The sequence below is a fragment of the Microtus oregoni genome, unplaced genomic scaffold (genome assembly GCF_018167655.1).
Source record: "Microtus oregoni isolate MIOR12 unplaced genomic scaffold, Mior012 000010F_ref0000083, whole genome shotgun sequence".
Classification (NCBI taxonomy): Eukaryota; Metazoa; Chordata; class Mammalia; order Rodentia; family Cricetidae; genus Microtus; species Microtus oregoni.
Genome location: NW_024543069.1, coordinates 1,235,202 through 1,254,844, shown reverse-complemented (window position 1 = coordinate 1,254,844; position 19,643 = coordinate 1,235,202). Strand labels below are relative to the sequence as shown.

Genomic DNA, 19,643 nt, shown 5'->3' with positions numbered 1-19,643 from the left:
TCATGGGAACATCACTTCCTAGCCCGAGAGTCTTGTCTCATTCTGGGGACACAAAGGATGGCAGCCATATCTCTAGTTTAAAGGCAGCTTGCTTACTGCATGCTCTTCCTTGACTGCCTCTGCTCAGACAGCCCCCACGGCAGGGGTAGCTGCTGTCTGTCATGCGGGGAAAGGAACTTTTACACTCGTGCTGGACCAGGCTTATGTTTCTAAGCTCTGCTGCCTGCACTCACGCACGGTGTACTGCCATGCCAAGTGGAAATAATGTTTTAGGTGATGATTGGTTTTGATTGCCTTTGTTTTATTAATGGAAGAAATTCAGTTTTTACTTTCGCTAAAACTTGATGCTTAATACAGTCCCAGAGTTGTTTTTATGAAGTTCAATCAGAGAGTACATGTTCATTGAAAGCTTTAAGCCAATCTTGTTGGTTTTAAAGATGCCAGAAATAAACATAAATGTTGTCTACTAAATTTTGTGAAAATCAGTCAGCTGCAATGGAAAATAAACAGCATCAGTCATACTAATTTTAGAAAAATTAGGTCAGAGAGGTAACATGAGCTGTCTTCTGCATCTTTGTTTATGTTGTATCTTAAACTTTCTGCTGGAGATGCACGGGTCCTTTGGTCTGAGTCATTGGGGGCAGTTTGTAGGGACTGTGGGGGTGTTTCCCCAAGGCCCTGTGTTATGGAGCCTGGTTCACTCCAGGCACCCGGTCAGGACATGCTGCGAACTCTCATGCAGCTGGCTGTGCATGTGAACAGACAGAGAGATGACTCACCACACAGAGCTGCAGTAGAGGAGCAGCAGGTGCCGCAGCCCTGGACCAGGGTCTTGGGAGGGCTGCAGCCCCTGCTGGTGTCCTGTCCCTTTGTACAGACTCCACACTTGAGAGGTCCCATCCACATCCAACGCAGGCAGTCAGAACTCCCCCCAGAGGAGGAGATGGCATAGCATAATCTCACCGAATCCAAAAATTCTAAAGAGTCAAGGGAACTTCAGAGTATGCTTCCGGGGAAAAGAGTGTTGGTATCAGGCAGCATGCAAACATGGTGCAGTGGGAACCATGCAGAGCAGGAGTTTATAAAAGTCCAGTCTGGCCTCCATGACTCTGTAGACAAATATGACGTCACCCCCACCTACCCAGTCAGTAACCGGTGCTGCCATTGGTGTGTGTGTCCGGCTTTGTATCCAGCCTCTCAAGACTTGTATCTTACTGGACAGCTTCCTTTCTCTAGCTGGTTCTTCTCTATCGAAAGTAATAATACTTTGATTCTGACTTCATAGAAAAGGTTAAGGTGTCTCCCAAGGACAGAGAAACAAAGTATCAGTTAATTGGTAAATGAACTGTTTTTGAAGCTTTTTCTTTAGGTGTTTTGTAAGCTAAAAAGGGCCTGGTTTGCTTTCTGGATGAATTGCCCATAAAACTGCCCCCGTGACAAATTTCTGTACGTCCCATATGTAGTACTGCTTTAAAGCTAATAGTTTGAAATCGTGTCTGGAACCACAGTGCTGGCTTTCGACTGTCCAGGCTCTCATGGTGCAGTCGTCATCTTTTAACTACTGCTGAAGAAAACCCATTTGGTCAGCTTAGTAGCACACCATATTTCAGTTCTACACAGTTTTTAAAATTGATTTTATTCTTCATTTTCTAAATTGCATCCTGACTTGCCAGCTTAAGGGTACTTTACAATTACTCCATGCTCTGGAGGAAAAAAAAAATCACCAAACTTTTCTTCTGGTAATTTAGAGTAGAGAGATCTTCTGCAAAAGCACAGCTTCATTCCTTTCCGACACACGTGGCAAAGGGGCTTCGAGGAGGGGTGTTCTGGGCTCCAAGGCATTTGACCTTTGTCTGCTAAGAAAAGGGTGCAGGAAGGAGGGTGTCCTACTCCTGATTTGGGGGCCCTCAGAGGACTAGGACTCAACCATGATCCTTTATTTCCTGATGGTGGCATAATATACTTTGAGGGACAAATAAAAGATTTTATTTCAGGCTTCAGGCAAGCACAGCTTGGAGGTAATGTGTATCTGTACTGCTCCATGTTGCCTTACCCCCAGGACAGAGCTTCTCCTGAGCAACGCAGGTTCTCTGCATTGGACGAGCTGGAATGCGCCTGCAGCAGGACTGGCTTTGTGGGCCGGCTCCTGCAGATGCAGTGATGCAGTACCTGCTGCCACTCACTGTCGACTCTTAAGACCTTCATTGTTTCTATTTTGATTATTCAAGGGAGATATGCGTTCCCAAACTGATTTCCCACAAATTCTGTCTTAGAGTGAATTCATCTCCAAGAGCCACAGTGAGTTTTACGTTAAAGTTAGTTAAAGGCCCTCTGCGCAGAGCTGCTGCTGGGTTCTGCTTAGGATATATGTGTCTGGACTTTGCTGGGAGCACAGCACAGGTGCCGTGGTAGAGAGTTTCGCTCAGGTTTTAGGAGCAGCCCTGGGTAGGACTTGTGAGGACCAGAAGAGAAGACAGAGCTGCAGTTACTGGTCGGCCTCAGAAGAGCTGATGGAACACCCGGGGCTCATGGCTTCTGTCCGTCTTTCCCAGGCCAGCCTCACACTGCCAGGTCGCCTATTCTCCCCTGGAGAAGCCTCGTGTGTAATTTGTACTCACAGGAACTTTCACCGACAATTGTCGCCCACAGACAAGCGTGTTCACATCACAGACCTGAGCCTCTACCCCCTGAGCGTGCCAGTCCCTCATCTTACCATGCAGTTTCTACTTTCTAGCCTAAAAGTATTGCTATCATGACCCATTTTACTTCCTCTCCACCCCGAACACTAGCATTTGATGTTGTTCTCATAGCACCATGATTTACAGAGTTGTTGGATTTGAGTTTTGTTTTTCTCACTTTGTAAGAATGACCAGAGCCACTAGTATAAATTACAGAGTCTCAGAATTGCAGGTGATATGCCCCTTAAACATCTGCACAGATGTTCAGAGCTCTGCTCCTCACACCCTTGTCACCAGGGGTCAAAGTCTGCTTTGAGCTCCACACAGTGCACAGTGGAAGAAACTTTGTTGCTCATGTAGTACTGGCAGGGCCTTCCGGGTAGCCGACTGGCTGCTATCAGCTGGGCCCTGCAAACCCACCCCTTGACTTCCCTGTGGTAGGGGATTGAGTGCAGTGGTTGAGTGTGCTTAGTGTCCAAACTGATGAAAGAAAATGGAGTACTTAAAAACAGTGTAGGTCAGGGCCTTGGTGAGCGCCTCATCACTTCTATAGTTGAGGGGAGGGAGGTGCTGCAGAAGAGAACTAATGGGATTTCTGCGTTCCTCTGGGGTCCAGGGTGGGATGGATGGTGTGTGTGCCACTGTCTTCCTTCCTGATCTGGGGATCGGTGTGTCGTGCCCTGCATCTTGGGCATACCTTTGCTAGGCAGATAGTAAACTCGCTGCTTCCTTCTTCTACTTTGGGGCATCTGTGACATTTTTAATGTCGGGAACCGCTGAGCAGCGGGCGGGCATAAAATAATAGAAATTCTGGGAACATCTGTTCTTCAATGAGGCTTTGATGAGGCTTCCATTGTGCGTGCATGGATAGGTGTTCATTTTCAATCCCCAGAAAGGCAGCAGGCATGTCTCCATGCTCCAGAGCTGGGGTGCCCACCCTGCACTCCCACCCGCAGCACTCTGCTGCTGTCTGGCTGGGTGACCTCATGCTCAGAAGTGCCTCAGCGCCTCCATCTGCAAGGCCCCGGTCCTGTGCCCACGGGCATGGGCCTGTTGGAAGTGTAGTGGTACCTTTTCACCAGGAGCGCCAGCCCGCAAGTAATGACAGGGAGACTTACTATTAATTGTTAAAGTTTGGTCTTTTGTTTAGGCTTGACTCAGCTACCTCTTATACATTAATCTACATTCTGCCCATTTCCTTCCCAGAGTGATGTCTCTGCCCAGAAGTCCTGCCTGTCCTCTCCTGCCTAGTTCTTGGCCGTTCAGCCTTCTATTACACCAGTCACAGCAGTCCTTTTTCACACAGTGTACAAACATCCCACAGCAGGAAGATGAACCTGAGGGCACGTGCATTACTGTCCTTAGCAGTAGCAGCCATATGCAGTTATCTGTGTCCCGCCTAATCCATGTTCTCAAGGTTTGAGTGACAGTCAGCTCTGCTCCAAACATATATGGCAAGTGGGAAATCATAGAAATAAAAACAGTTAAAAAAGACTTCTGTCACAGTATGTTATGGCTGGCTGTTCTGTTTGTTGTTAGTTGCTTGCTGCATCCTATTTAAGTTAAGCATCGTGGGTATGTGTGTTTAAGAAAAACCATAGGGGTTAGCACTGCCTGAGGTCTCAGTATCCCCCGTGGTCTTGGTGAACTGAAGCACAAATCCCATATTTAGTAAATACTCTTGAGAGCCTTTGACCAGCCTTGAATTGCTAATCCGAGGTCCCAAAAGGCAGCCAAGGACACTCTCTGTCACGTAAACAGCTGCTCCTCAGCTAGTGTCTCCTGGGCTTCTTTTCCTGAGTACCACTGGGCAGCTGTCTGTATCGGGTTTCATTCTACTATAAATACAGCCTAGCCTCATTTCTGGACCAGAATCAGGGTCACTGGATATGTGACTTAGAGGAAGACGTGGAATTGAGAGATTAGTCCCACCCTGTTTTACATGGATGGTCTTGTAGTGTTTTGTCATGGCTGTAAGAGATGGTGTAGGAGCTTGCAGAGCCCAGTGCAAGGGTAGCCTGAGGCTCCTTCCCAGAGCAGCAGTGAGGGCAGGGTTACCCTCTGCTTTCCCACTCATCAGCATTGGTTAATTCATCAGTAATTGAGGGTTCCTGTTAGTGCCTAAGCAGCTGACTTGACATTGACTCTGTGTGTAATTGAAGGCTTTGTGAAATGAAATTAAAAAGTGGCAAAGATGTTTTGTAGTCAAGGAACTGCATGGCTGCCTGGTGTTAGACATAAGGCAGGATCTATGTTCCTTGCTGCTTCAGCCATCTCTGAAGGAACAGTTGGTGTCACATCCACCAGGAGACTATGTTGTTTGGGGAAGATATTAAAGGCCTAATGCAGTAACCTTGTTATACTGCTCTCAATATGATTTTTGTGTAAGAGAATTACCAGTCCACTGTTTTCCTGACAAAACCAGATGGCTGAGCTGCCATGTTCATCAGAGACTTCAGAGATTTGTGCCAAGCTTATTAGCATTTGCCAATCTTGTGGAACTAAGAAAACTGAAAAGCAGCAGGGTGTGTGTGTGTGTGTGTGTGTGTGTGTGTGTGTGTGTGTGTGTTGGAAGTGGACTGCTGTTTTAAGGAGCAGGGCAGGTAGTGCTAAGTGATCAGTCATTCTCCAGGCAGCAGCAGCAGCAGCCGCCGCCACCGCCTCCTGCTGCCGCACTCTTTGTAGCTAACTCTGATGCACCGCAGGTTTCACATCCTCTTTAAGTTGTGCAGTGAAGCCCTGTGTCCCCTGTGCGGTAGAGGTCCAGTGCAGAGAGGCTTCCTGACACTGGCAGGAGAAGACAAACGAAAAACTGGCTCACAGTGTTATCCGTCCAGTGTAGAACCACCGAAGGGTGGAGGGTGTTCACCACACCCAGTCAGTCCACCAAGCCAATAGAACACCGAAGGGTGGAGGGTGTTCACCACACCCAGTCACTCCACCAAGCCAATAGAACCACCGAAGGGTGGAGGGTGTTCACCACACCCAGTCACTCCACCAAGCCTGCAAGCCTGCATGCTTTATTTCCTAGGTGGGTTTTGTAGAGCTTTCCTCACAAGGCAGAAAGGTCTCCTCCTGGCAGCTGATTCCTGGCGGGCCAGCCTGTCTGCATGAGAACAAAAGGAATCATGCCTTGCCAGTGTGGGCTGCATCGCCCTTTTTTCCTTCCCCAGTGACTCGTGAACCAATGGAGAAGTTTGAAGACTTTCCAGAAGTTAAGCAACACTTCCTCTTTAAATTTATCTGTAGGCAAGTTTGGGCTGTTGAGGTGGCCTTCACCCGAGTCTAGCATGAGCAGAATAATAGCTCACAAGGAGATATAAGCAATGATTGTGGGATTATTCAGTAGGCTTGTCACCAGAGAATTTATCTGAAAAGCCATGTAGGTATGTCTTATTATGGAATTTCTACTTTAGTAGCAGTGTGCCCATGTACATACTAAAACTTGTACAGTAGCTGACGTTTGAGTGTATTTTTGTTAGTATGTCTTGTTTCTTCTTAGTAGCTTATTTTTCTAGAATGTTCTTTTGCTTAATGAAGAATTCAAAGAAAGGTGGAAAGGTTGGAGGTTTAGCTGCAGAGTGAACATATGAAGAATATTTTGAGGATAATGTCTAATTTGGATTTAGTGGGTAATGAAAATATGCTGCTCAAAAATATACTGTCTGGGGACCAGAGAGATGGCTCAGTGGTTAAAAGTGCATTCTGCTCTTGCAGAAAACCTGAGGTCACTTCCCACAACTCAGTTTGCAACAACCATATATAACCCCGGCTCCAGGGAATACATCACCTCTGACTTCCTTGCATACACACACACAATATATACACACGCACATATACATATCTTAAAATAAACCTTTAAAATATGCCATCTGCATTTGGAGATTTAAGCCTTTACTAAAAATAGAACATGTTTTTATTTTTCTTATAGAAACGCTAGGGCTAGCCCTGTCACTCTGAGTTGATGAGTAGTAGAAAGTGTCCTGACTACTCGCTCTCATAATTCTGGCGGTCCCTAATACTTAAAGGCGAATGTGGCAGGAAAAAGAATGAATGTTCACATGTGGTTTATAGTAGACACCTGCTGGCAAGAGACCCTGGTGCCGTCCACTGACTCTTACCAAGACTTCCTTGACTTGAACAACATGGTTTTGGCTGTACTTAACAGAACGAACAGGATCAGTGTGGCCCTAACTTATGCTGCTGTCCGGGGGATGGGGGCAAACAGTGAAGCCTATGAAACAAGTCTTCTCATTGAGCCAACCTAGCTAAATATCTCCTGGAGCATGGGGAGAGGTAAGACCACCGTACCAGCTTGGCACAGGAGGCCTGGAAGCCAGAGGCTTCCTCTGCCCGCTGTGGAGTGCCAGTGGACACCAGGACATCTAGGAGGGGACAGGACAGGAGAGAAAGGGCACCAGAGTCAGGCAGAGGCAAGTGTGGAGGAGGACCGTGGATTTCACGGTCCTCAGATCCATGTAGGTACTAGTTTGTATAGTACTAGGAATATATATATCCCTTTGGGGAAAATACTGTATAGATTCAGAGTGGTAGTAGAGGCAGTGGTTTCCAACTGCCTTCCTTCAGTTTGGGGAGGAGATGTACGCATCTATCTCTATATGTATGTATTACTTATGCACACACACGTATATATGTGTATTTTTTTTTTTAACAGAATGAAGTTGGCCTCCTGGAGTTCTTCCAAAATGTGATAAAAGAAACTAGGGCAGAGCCAAAAAAGGTGACTAACTGGGTCCTGAACACTTTCCTGTACTATTTAAAGCAACAGAATCTTGCAGTCAGTGAGAGGTGAGTGAGATCTGGGAATTTCTTTCTTTCTGCATCATGAACTCTGTGTCCAGAGGCAGTTGAAATAGGGCAGGGTGAATTCTTTACTCTGCCTGTTCTCCTTTACGGTCCCCTAACAAGGCAACAAACAGCCCCTTTGTGTTCCACATTCTAAAAATATTCTCCAGCCCATCTGAAAATTCATCCTGTGCTCAAATCTCTGGAAGTGCACAGTCTGTGGTACGGTGCTGGGCTTAGCAGCTAGAGGAAGAACAAGACAAGGAATGGACTCCCTTGTGGCCCATACAGGCCCACAAGAAAGCACCCACCTCCTCACAGTCTGATCCTGTATGCCAGAGGCATGCGTGTGGCCTGGGAAGCACAGAACTGGAGCCTATGTGGGGTGCAGGGAAATCCTCAGAGCCAAGCCCTGAAGAACTTTGGGTTTGCTGAGTGGGTGAGGGTGTGGAGTTCAAACATCTAGAAGTTCTGTGATCAGACAAGCAGCCAGCCACGGGAGCTCAGGAAACCCAGAGGCTCCAGGGTGCTGAGGTAGGCAGGCTGGAAAGATAGGTGACAGACTGGAGACATGAGCAGGAGCCACCCGAAGGATTCCAGGCCAAATTGGGGGTCTCGGGGCTACTTCATACTGGAGGAACATGGTGCGTGTTAATAGCTTGGGCAGTTTTGGCAAAGTAACTGATGAGCCCCTTAAATAGACATTGATTACTCACAATTCTGCACTCGAGAAAAATAAGCAAAGCCAGGTTCCAGCTGATTTGTTCCCTTGCTGGACCTCAGGCGGCCATCAGTCTGCTGTATCCTCACATGGTGGGGTGTTGGGGAAAGAAGAGAAGATTTCTAATCCCACTGTGGTCCCCACCCTCGTGACTTCATCAACCCCAGGCACTCCCCGAAGTTTCCACCATCCTAGTACCATCATGTAATTACATTTGTGATCCAATACATATGCTCACAGGGCCAGTGGTAGCAAACAGATTTATTCATTCAACCAGTTATTCACTTGCAAAAGTTACCAAGCCAATCAGGACAAGTAGCTGCAGGGTCACTTGGGATGTTTCCCAGTAGGGAAGGTTTGAGCAGGTACAAGGGACAAAATTAAAGCTGCCTGACAAGGAAGCTGAGAATCCCTGGAAGATTTGGGGAAAGTGCTGTTTGCAGGGCTGGCGGGGAGTGGTTAGATGCAGTGGGAAGAGGAGGAGAGCACCCGGGAAACACTGCACCTCACAGCTGAGGTTCCTAGGAAATCGCTAAGGACTTGTCCTGAGACTGAGACCCTGGAGAGTAGCGAGGAGCGGGGACACCACACATAGGGCCCAGAAAACAAGAAAGCAAAGGAATCAATGAACGTCATGGGCCACCTGGAGGTCCAGGCCTCTGCATCGTCCAGGGTCCTTTTGATCTTGCTTTAGCTGAGGAGAAGAGGGACATGGGGGTTAAGGTAAGTGTAAGACTGGATGGGCTGCCATTTTGTGGGGCAGAGCATAGTGTCAGGGTGTCTGCTCTTGGAGCTGGAAATGGAGCTGTGATCCTAAAAGAGCTGCAAGGGACTGAAAGAGATTGCAAGACTTGCAGATCCCATTCCACTCCTTCCCAGGTTCCCTAAGAACTGCTGAGAGTAGATACAGGAAGTCTCCTTTCATGGAGACACATTCGCTGTCTGGAATCCAGGATGACCTGAGAGCAGCAAATTAGCAGGCTGTGCGGCTGCCACCCCTGAGCCTGAATCCTGAGCCTGAATCCTGGTGGTTTATGTATTTAACTGACGAGAGCGTCTCTCAGGACCAGCGTGACAGGTACTGAGCTTTGTCGTGGTCTCACAAGTTCAGCCCTGGCATAGCTGCGATTTGCAGTCAGCTTTTCCATATCTGGGGTTCAGCCAACTACAGACCGGAAACACCTCTGAGAAATTACAGCAGCAATGAGCATGTACAGACTCATGCTCATCAGTTTCCTAAACAACACAGTTTACAACTGTTTGCATTCCGGCCATATCATATTAAGTAGGTAATCAAGAAATTACCTGAGGTATGGGGAAGGTGTACACAGGTTCTAGATGATTGTATCGCCATGTACAAAGGACATGACTTTAGTATCCGTGGGATAGTGTGTTGAAGAGCAGCTGTATGTGCAGTGTGCCAGTTGGCGGAGTTGTGGGCAGTTTCAGGATACAGGAATTACTGGTCTACTGTATCAATGCATTGTGAGAACAGCAATGTAACCGAGAAATTCATTTGCTGTTAAGTCAGTCAAGAAATCTATAGAGGAAATTTCTAACCAAACTAATCAATTAAGGTCATGTGATGAATTTCTGTAAGGCAAAATACATCCTTCTTATGTGATCTAATGCACTTTCTCTGTCACTTTCTACCCCACATCTTTTATAGCATCATGGTATGAATTTTTGTGTGCTCCAAAGTCGTATATTATAATCATAGGAAATGGAGTCTTGGGTGTTGAACTTTGAGGAATAAGTTTAGTGCTTTTCCTGGGCCAAGCTTCCAGGGTCCAGCTGAAGAGAGAGAAGAGGGATTATATAAGCAAAGGGGTCAAGATTATGATGGGGAAACCCACAGAGACAGACACTGGGCTAGTGGGAGCTCACTGACCCTGGACTGACAGCTGGGGAACCTGCATAGGACTGAACTAGGCGTCCTGAATGTCGAAGACAGTTCTGTGGCTGGGGCAGTCTGTGGGGGCCACTGACAGTGGACCAGGATTTATCCCTAGTGTATGAACTGGCTTTTTGGAGCCCATTCCCTATGGGGGGATTCCTTGCTCAGCCTAGGTACAAGGAAGGAGGGGTTTGGTCCTGCCTAAACTTGATATACCAGACTTTGTTGACTCCCCATAGGAGCCTTACCTTTCCTGAGGAGTGGATGTGGGAAGGTGGGGGAAGTGGAAGGAGAGGAGGGAGGGGGAACTCTGGTTGGTATGTAAAATGAAAAAAAAAAAAACTTTTAAATAAAACATTTTTTAAAAGAAAAAAGAGGGAAAAAAGATTAGTGCTTTTCTAGCACTAATGTCTTAGAAATAACTTAGAGGACTTACTTACCCTTTAATTCTTGTGAGGACACAGCAAAAAGGTACCAGGAACAGCAAGGCAGGAACTCACTAAATATAGCACTAAATATAGGCTCTGTGGCACTTTGATCCCCAATTTCCTATGCATTCCATCCCTATCAGCCTCTCTCCTGTGCATTCCGTCCCTATCAGCCTCTCTCCTATGCATTCCGTCCCTATCAGCCTCTCTCCTATGCATTCCGTCCCTATCAGCAGCTCTCCTATGCATTCCGTCCCTATCAGCCTCTCTCCTGTGCATTCCGTCCCTATCAGCAGCTCTCCTGTGCATTCCGTCCCTATCAGCAGCTCTCCCTATGCATTCCGTCCCTATCAGCAGCTCTCCTGTGCATTCCGTCCCTATCAGCAGCTCTCCTATGCATTCCGTCCCTATCAGCAGCTCTCCTATGCATTCCGTCCCTATCAGCAGCTCTCCTATGCATTCCGTCCCTATCAGCAGCTCTCCCTATGCATTCCGTCCCTATCAGCCTCTCTCCTATGCATTCCGTCTCTATCAGCAGCTCTCCTGTGCATTCCGTCCCTATCAGCCTCTCTCCTATGCATTCCGTCCCTATCAGCAGCTCTCCTGTGCATTCCGTCCCTATCAGCAGCTCTCCTATGCATTCCGTCCCTATCAGCAGCTCTCCTATGCATTCCGTCCCTATCAGCCTCTCTCCTATGCATTCCGTCCCTATCAGCCTCTCTCCTATGCATTCCGTCCCTATCAGCCTCTCTCCTATGCATTCCGTCCCTATCAGCCTCTCTCCTATGCATTCCGTCCCTATCAGCCTCTCTCCTATGCATTCCGTCCCTATCAGCAGCTCTCCTATGCATTCCGTCCCTATCAGCAGCTCTCCTGTGCATTCCGTCCCTATCAGCCTCTCTCCTATGCATTCCGTCCCTATCAGCCTCTCTCCTGTGCATTCCGTCCCTATCAGTCTCTCTCCTATGCATTCTGTCCCTATCAGCAGCTCTCCTATGCATTCCGTCCCTATCAGCCTCTCTCCTGTGCATTCCGTCCCTATCAGCAGCTCTCCTATGCATTCCGTCCCTATCAGCAGCTCTCCTATGCATTCTGGAGCAGCAGGTCAGATGGACTGTGAGCCATCAACTTATGAATGGTGACCTCTTTTCATGGTCTAAAAACTTAGCACAATCTTAGTGCTTATTTTGGACTCTGTACATGGTCTACACTCTAAGATAAATGGGGATTGTATTTTATGGATTGTAGGACATCCAAGCAACCTACATTTTGAAAACAAACTGATTATTTCTTGCCAGTACTTGCCAGTAAAGAAGGGAGGTCAGAAAAGGCTGTTGTTTACTTTGCAGTCTTCTGCTTCTGCCTCTTAGGCTTCAGTCAAGACAGTTCTTGGACTTCTGAGTGTGAATTTAGTACCACCAGATAGTCTCCAAACCCGGCTTCCACTTGGAATTATCTTTTGTCCATACTTTTGTTGGGCCTCGTGAGGCCCAGTGTAACTTTCTAAACCTAACTTGAGTTTGGTGAGGCCTATTGTAACTTCCTGAGCCTAGATCGAGTTTGGAGACCTGTCTCTGGCTACCCCACCTAGGCCCCCTCTGCCCAGCCACCGCTAACATGGCAGAATATTATTATTTATATATATATATATATATATATATTTTAGAAAGCATGCAGTATAAAAGCTCATGCTTCTGAAATACAGAATAATAGAGCCAGTTAGCCTATTACTTTCATCCTTGGGTATGGTTGATTGAACACACAGAGTGAGAGTTGTTCCGCCTCAACCCATCCCAGGCTTCCCACCCCATCTGAGCCTGATGACTCCTGATTGGGTGTGTGTGTTTCACCCTGGTGACTGGGGGCGGGGCAGTCTGGGTCATTGACAGTCACCATTCCACTCAGCCCCTGCCCCCACCCTGTCTGCCAGAGAACCCTGCGTACTTAGGGATAAATCGTAGTTTAAGGAAGATGGGCCTCCCAAGACTGAACAAACAACGCTAAGTAAGGGCCTTCAGTTAGAAGGTGGTGATCTTGATCACTACTGGTTTGGAGGTCATGGGAATTGGCACTGGGGATAAACTTTAGTTCCCTGTGTTACGTGAAAGTTTTTTAAAAAAATGAATAGTGAGTGACAGGAACCACAACTTCTGCAGAGGTGTTTCTAGTGCTCTAGTGCTTCAGGGTCCTTTTACACTGACAGACACACTTATGTGTGTTTACAATCCTATCTTAACTCGCCCCATGATGACCCCAGACAGTCATTTCATATCCTAGTTACTGTTGTTGTAAAGAGGTGGTCCTGACCCCATCTTCTCAGCAGTCTGAGTGTGTACCCTCAGTCTTCTGAGTGCGAGTTAGCAACACCTAGCATCTTGCAGTCGTCACCTGATGTAAGGGGAGAAACTGTGCATTTCCAACCCATCTGTGTCAAGAACACCTTAAGAATCTGCAGACACAGGGCAATGCGTGTAGACATCCCATGTTATAGACACCACATTTCCCTTACAGTGAAGAGGAATTTATATTTGCGTAAAAACACTCAGGAAAGTGGTTTTGTTAGCTCTTTTATTTAAAGTTATTTTCAACTTGATCTTTCAGTCAAAAATATTACTGGATTTTTTTTTGCCACTTTTCTTTATGGTTCGTGAATTTCGTAGCCACCTCCGTTTTGAACTAATCACATTGAGCAGTTGTCTTTTGCTATAACTGCCATCAAATGGCTGTTATTGTTGGGTGGTAAAATAAAGGATTTTAGAAAGCATGCAGTATAAAAGCTCATGCTTCTGAAATACAGAATAATAGAGCCAGTTAGCCTATTACTTTCATCCTTGGGTATGGTTGATTGAACACACAGAGTGAGAGTTTGAATTCTGGGTGCCAGCGGGTGCTGCTGATGTAAGACATTGACTTTTCTTCTCTCCTTGGGGCCGCTAGTCCTGTCACACCTGGTGCACTGGCCGAACTCCTGGACCTGCTGGACAGTAAAGCAATTTCCTCAGCAGCAGCTAAACAGGTATGTGCACATTCCCGGAAGACTCCCATCGCTCCACAATCCCAGCTAATATTTTCTGTAAAACTCAAATGGCATCACTAAGTGAATCTCATGACTGAAGTATAAGTGCCCACGAGTTTGAATACGGGAAGATTTCATTTGGCACAGGGAGGAAGCCAGCACAGTGCAGCATAGAGAGTCAGCAGAGGGGTTTTGCTTTTGTTTTTGGCTTATTGGGAGAACTAGCTATTGTCTGTCTTTTCCCTGAGTGTTTACCCCAAATATTGGCTGACCATATAGCCTCCCCAATGTCATGGCCAGGCAGCCCCAGCAGTCCACCTGCTCCTCTCCCGTCTTCACAGCAGTTCCAAGGCTGCGTCTGTTTCTGTCACAGACCTGCCCTTCTAGAGTTAGTTGGTCCTCAGTCAGGAGCTACATGCTTGGGAGATGCTATTTTACGTGTGCACCTCAGTGTGGAGATATGGGGAAAAAGAGCATCGTGTAAAGGGGCCGCCTCCTTGACCACCTCCACTAACAAGGCTAGGTGGGTGTGTGATTCCTCGAATTCAGAAGTCTACAAATAGTACCCAGAAAGATAAAGAACACCCAGGGCCGCCTCATCTCGACTTCAGAGGCGCGCAGCTGTCAGTGCTTCAGCCAGACCCTAATGTTATTTTAATGGTGCCTTTGCATTTAGTATTTATACAGTCTGACAGTAGTGGCAGGTTACAAAGTGAGGCTTGGGGAAGCGGCTGCTTTTGGTTAATTATGAGGCACCACTGAACATCCCCCAAGCTCTCTGCTGTGAAACTGGGGACAGGAACTGGAGGAGGTTCTGTGAGCCGCCTCACGTGAGGCTGTCAGCTACGGGGACCCGACACCCAGGAATGGCTTTGCCTTTCGTAGATGTCAGAGGACTACAAATGTTTATGACAGGGCTCAGCAGTTGTGGGAAGAGTAGATGGCTCGGGGCAAAGAATATGTGTACACATAAGAGACGAATCGTAGTGTTTGAAATGAAGAAGAAAAAACCTCAAGTGGGATAGTTCTGGTGGAGAGAAACAGAAAGGACGGGAAGATGCTGACAGCTGGCTTTAGCCACAGATAGAGACATGTTTGCGTTTTATCAACTTCCAGCATGTCTAAAGGAGTGGGTGAGCCCGACTTCTGTGAGACCGTGGAATGAAAATAAAACCTGATCCGCAGTGTTTAGTTTGTGCCGCTGGGGGAATCGCCCTCACGGATCAGGGCCTTGGGGAATTTATCTTGTATTTTCTGCTCTGTGCTTTCCATTTGTAAGAAGACCATTGATTTTTCTCGGCAGAAATAATGAATATTGTGTTTATTGATTATAAAGGATTTAAGTAGCCATTCATGGTGATGTAAGCCTGAAAGTGTATGTGTGTGTGAACACATACCAAAAAGTAAACCAACCAAGCCCTGATGAGTCCCTTAAAGTAGCTGCTTGTGTTATGTTTTCAGGGCTGACTTGGTATTGGCTAACCAGTTAGGGGCCCATCCCTGTGACAGCTGAAGTCTAGTTGTCTGTAGCTCCTGTCTAAGGGTAGGGACCTGTGTGGTTCCCCCTTCCGCTATAGCATGTGTATTGGTGTTGTTGTTATGGTCTTGTTTACACGGCCACACTGTTGGGGTTCCATGGGCAGGGTTCCCCTGTCACAGCAGACATTTTGGTCCCTGTGCCGTTGGTATGAGGGTTGTGTTGTAGATGTGTCGGTAGGGGCTGAACACCCCGAAGTCAGCTAGGTTCGTATCTTGACCAGAGGTGGTTTTCTGCAGTGGTCTCTGTCTGCTACAAAAAGAAGCATCCTTGAGAGTTGAGAGCAAGTTTGTAGGATGCAGTTAGGAACTGCAGTAGGTGCTCCTGTGTGATTGTAACTCACTGTACAGACGCTACAGTCCTCCAGCTCACAGAGCTCCCCTGCCTCCGCCCTGAATGCTAGAGTTAAAGGCACCACCTTTAACGTGATCCTCACAAGTCACATTTCTGAATGTGGAGTGTATCTCACTAGAGATGGATTTCTCTAATGACTAATTATGTTAGACATCTTTTTGCATCTTATTTTATGATGTTTTTTAAATAGATAAAAAGAAAAATTGTGTTGTAATTCATTTTAATGCATTAGCAGAAAAGTTCAACAAAGTGTACTTTAGGCTTTAGAAACTGTGTGGCAGAACACAAACTCTCTGATCTTATTGCTTGTACCGGAAGAGGCTGAATGTATCAGATTAACGGCATGGCTAACTGGTGATCAAAGATGCGCACGAAGACTCATCCCGTCCTCCTTTGTGTTGGAATTTGTTATTAATCCCTCTGTCTCCGCCTGCCTCTTGCTGACATTGTCGCCAATTAGTTCGGTCTTTTTCCTGTGTCATGGCATCCACCTCCCGGGTGCTCCAGTGGGACTTCTGAGGCTTACAGCCTTCGTGCCTCGGCATTCTGGGGCCAGGGCCGGAAGAGGTGTCCACTGGGAAGCAGCCCTATTTTTTCAGAAATAGAAGCCTGAAGATTGTATGCCATAATGCACAACCTCCCGGCCACTGTAGACAAAAGCACCCTGCGGTCCTCTTTCAGGAGCCAGGTCTGTGTATTGAAGTGGCAGGTGGCAGTCCCATGACCTCTTCTCCTCACTAAGGACAGGGCCAACTGGGACACATCAGACTCCAGAAATATCAGCATTACAGCTAACTTGCATATAGTCCAAGGAGGCCCAGGCTGTGTCCCAACTGCTGGCCAAGCCACAGCTCCGAACGATGGCAGATGTTTGCAGCTTCGTTATAGATGGAGTCTTGTCTCCTGAGTGCTGTCCAGATAAAGCTGCTGGTAGCACCACCCAGATGAGAGGTCCAGCACACTCAGAGTGCCATTCAACCAACCTCCTTTGTGTGGGCTGGAGTGGGCTTTAGAGAGAAGGCACCAGAGCTCTTCAGATGTGGGAAATGTTACATTGTACCTGCACTGACACTGTCACGTGACTGAAGTCTCTCGGTGCTTCTGACACTGTCATGTGACTGAAGTCTCTCGGTGCTTCCGTTCTCTGTACATCTCCCCTGCCCTGCCTCCTCGGAGGCTTCTGCTGGATTCGTCACTTCCTGCAAGAATGGCCTTCACAACAGTTCCCTTCTCTGTGGGGACATGACTCCTTCCCTGACATTTCTCCTAAGTAGGCCTTTCCTCTCTATACTGACTCAAAAGCCTAGGACAGTCAGTGGCAGGTGAGGGGCCTGGGTGCAACCAGCCTGTGGCTGGGTTAAGAGTATGGCTTCAGTCCCCAGAACATGTGCTGTTTCTGCCCCTGTTGTGGCTCCTGGCTCGTGTCTGTGTGTGGAGCTTTCCAGCTTGTGTTCCCGTACTGTCGGTGACTTCTTACTACCTGAGGTAACACTTCTCAGAGTGTGAGCAGACAGTAGCTGAGGGTTATGCTGCAACAGGAGCCTGGGCCATCGAAGCCAGGTGGTCGGGACAGCAGGGCTAGTAGGCCCCTCTGCTTTCCTTCCTGAGGGCTCATCCAGGAGCCTAAATAGGAAGGAGCAAAAGTTAGACACTGGAGCCTGCTGAATCGGGCCCAGTGCCACTAATTTTGAAGTGGACAGCAGTGGGTTCTGTCTGCTAAGCAGTTCTGCCTACTTACCAGGAAATAGCTGCCCCGGCTCTCTGTGCACAGCCTTGGGTGGGGCTGAGCTGGCTTGAGGTTCGCCTTCTCTTCTGATTGTGGATGCCTGAGCGAGGGACTTGAGAAGTCTGTGCAGATGACCTGAAGGATGGGGGTTAATTTCACCAACTCATGGTAAAAATATAGCTGGTCGACATTAGCTTTTGTTAATATAAGTACTTCTGTGATAGAAGGGCTGGACACACATTCCTCTATTTCCTCTGCCTTAGTTCTTGAGACAAAGACCCCACAGAACCTGCAGCTTTCTGGCTGGCCGGCAAGCTTCAGAGAGCCTCCTGTCTCCACCTGCCCAGAGCTGGGACCAGTCTTAGGTCCCCACACTTACACAGAAAGTTCTGTACCCACTGAGCCATTCTCCCAGCTCCTGTTGCCTTAAGTAAGCAAAAATGTATCGGGGATGGGGCAGGATAGCGCCCAGACTTGCTCTGAGCAGCCTCACGCCCAGGTAAACCACATGAAAAAGCAGACACTCAAACCTCTCATAGCTCTCTCTTGGTCAGGGTTATTTCCTTAGGAATTAAATTTGGAGATTTGTGTTCCATGTTTTCACTGAATATCTTATGTCATTTGAAGGCCTGTGGTTCACATTTCTTATTTTTCCTGGGTCACTAGGACTAGGTGGAGGTGCCCAGAGAGGTGCCCACATACACTCACAGTGGGACTTTACCCTACAGGCATCCTTTTCCCACCAGTACAGGAGTCTGGCCAGCTGACCAGAGGTATGGGGCCTCCTCCGTCACAGTACAGATCCCGGCTGTTCTCTGTTCTCACTGGGGACGGCAGTCCTGCTGACGCTCAGGGCACTTCCTCCTCTTTGCTCTGTCGAGTGTGCTGGTTACTGAGGAATGGTCTTTCCTGGAGGGAGCGGCTGCACAGTAGCACCATGGAGACAGGGAGTGTCCCCGTGTCTTATGGTTGCAGGCTGAGGGCAGGAGTCAAATTAAGACAGCGCTGCATCCTCTCTTAGACGTAAAAAACAACCCGAGCAGCAAATGCCTTCCACAATTTTTGCCTTTTCCCCAAGTTTCATTCCTTTGGGGGTCTGTTGTTATTTAAGTAGAAAAATAAGCAAAGCACTGACATTAGTTGTCCCAGTCAGACTGGGCTCTGCTCTGCTCTCCCACAGGACACAAGGAAGGGAAGGCCGGAGCCTGTGAGCTGTGATTTGTTTGTAGTTTTCTGTCTTCATTCAGAGGTCACTTTCCTGCCTCTCGCAGCCCTGCTTCCTAGCAGGCTGCTCTGGACTGTGCAGGGGCGGCTCCTCCTGCTGCTTGTATGGCCTATCCCTTAGGAAACGTCACCTCAAGACAGATCCATCACCAGCCCTCTAGGAGGAAGGTTGCCGCCTGGCTTGAGTCATCAAATGGACACACCTGGCCAGCCTGAGTCCTCATCCTCCCCAGGAGGAGCGGCCAACCCCAGGAGAGACTTGGTTTGCTGAAGGAGAAGCTCCCAGACCTCGGGGAAGGTTATGGGAGGAATGGTGGCTTCTCCCTGGGCCAGACCACTTGGCAAGGTGCTAATTGACTCTGCCACTCCCTTCCTGGTGCTGCAGCACCAGAGGCACCTGGAGGTGACAGAAGTGCAGGTCCTCACCTCTCCTGTCTTCTCCACCTGCAGGTGTTTGAGGAGCTGTGGAAGGGCCAGGGGAAGACAGCAGCACAGATCGTGTCAGAGCAACAGCTGGAACTGATGCAGGACCGCGAGGCCCTGGAACAGCTCTGCCAGGCCACCATAGATGGACACCCCCAAACGGTGACTATCTCCCCTGGGAGCAAGGTCTTCCTGTGCAGCGATCTGTGCACAGTTCCTGCTGCAGCCACAGCCCTTCCTCAGGGGTGCAGCCCCAGCCCTGTCAGTCCCTCCTTTTGTGTCAGCACTTAGAAGTCCAAAGAGACAAAACCAGATGAAAGCCCAGACTCTTGTTCCTGTGAGGAAAGTTCCTCACTGGTGTTTGCGCTCTATGGCGCTACTCTAGACAGACACACTAGCAAGTCCGAGTCTTAACTCAAGGGGTCTGTCACCCTCCCAGAGCTGTTATTTACGATTCGTGTGGCCACTTGCACTTCCTCAAGAGGACCTGCTGCAGTGAGGGAAGGCTAGGAAATGCTTCAGGGCTACAGCCTGTGAAGGAGGGAAGATGCAGAGAGATCCTTTGACAGAAACATGGCTGAAAACCAAGTCATTTTGTGTTCTTCGCATAAGATAGGAAAACCGTGCCAAGTTGCAGGTCTCCCTCCTCCCAGCCCACCCCAGGTCTAATCATATTGTCTGGAGAGAGATTTTTCAGTGGGGAAAAATTACTAGTATCTCTTTCAGAATAATGCACACCACCTGTCAGCGTGCAGGGACACTGACGGCTTGGTAAAGAGCCCTTGATAAGGAAGATGAGCCCACACGCTCCCAGCAGTCCCCATCTTCCTGCC

At 48.1% G+C, this 19,643-nt stretch overlaps 1 protein-coding gene across 3 annotated transcripts in view; it reads left to right on the top strand.

The window, feature by feature from the left end:
* Positions 1–19,643, top strand: part of Gatb (glutamyl-tRNA amidotransferase subunit B) — a 67,455-nt gene that overhangs the window by 43,160 nt on the left and 4,652 nt on the right. For all 3 annotated transcript variants that reach the window (XM_041659424.1, XM_041659422.1, XM_041659423.1), the window contains 3 exons: positions 7,354–7,487; positions 13,468–13,546; positions 18,838–18,972. In XM_041659424.1, coding sequence (XP_041515358.1) covers positions 7,354–7,487; positions 13,468–13,546; positions 18,838–18,972 — 348 coding nt within the window. The remainder of the gene's footprint in view (positions 1–7,353; positions 7,488–13,467; positions 13,547–18,837; positions 18,973–19,643) is intronic.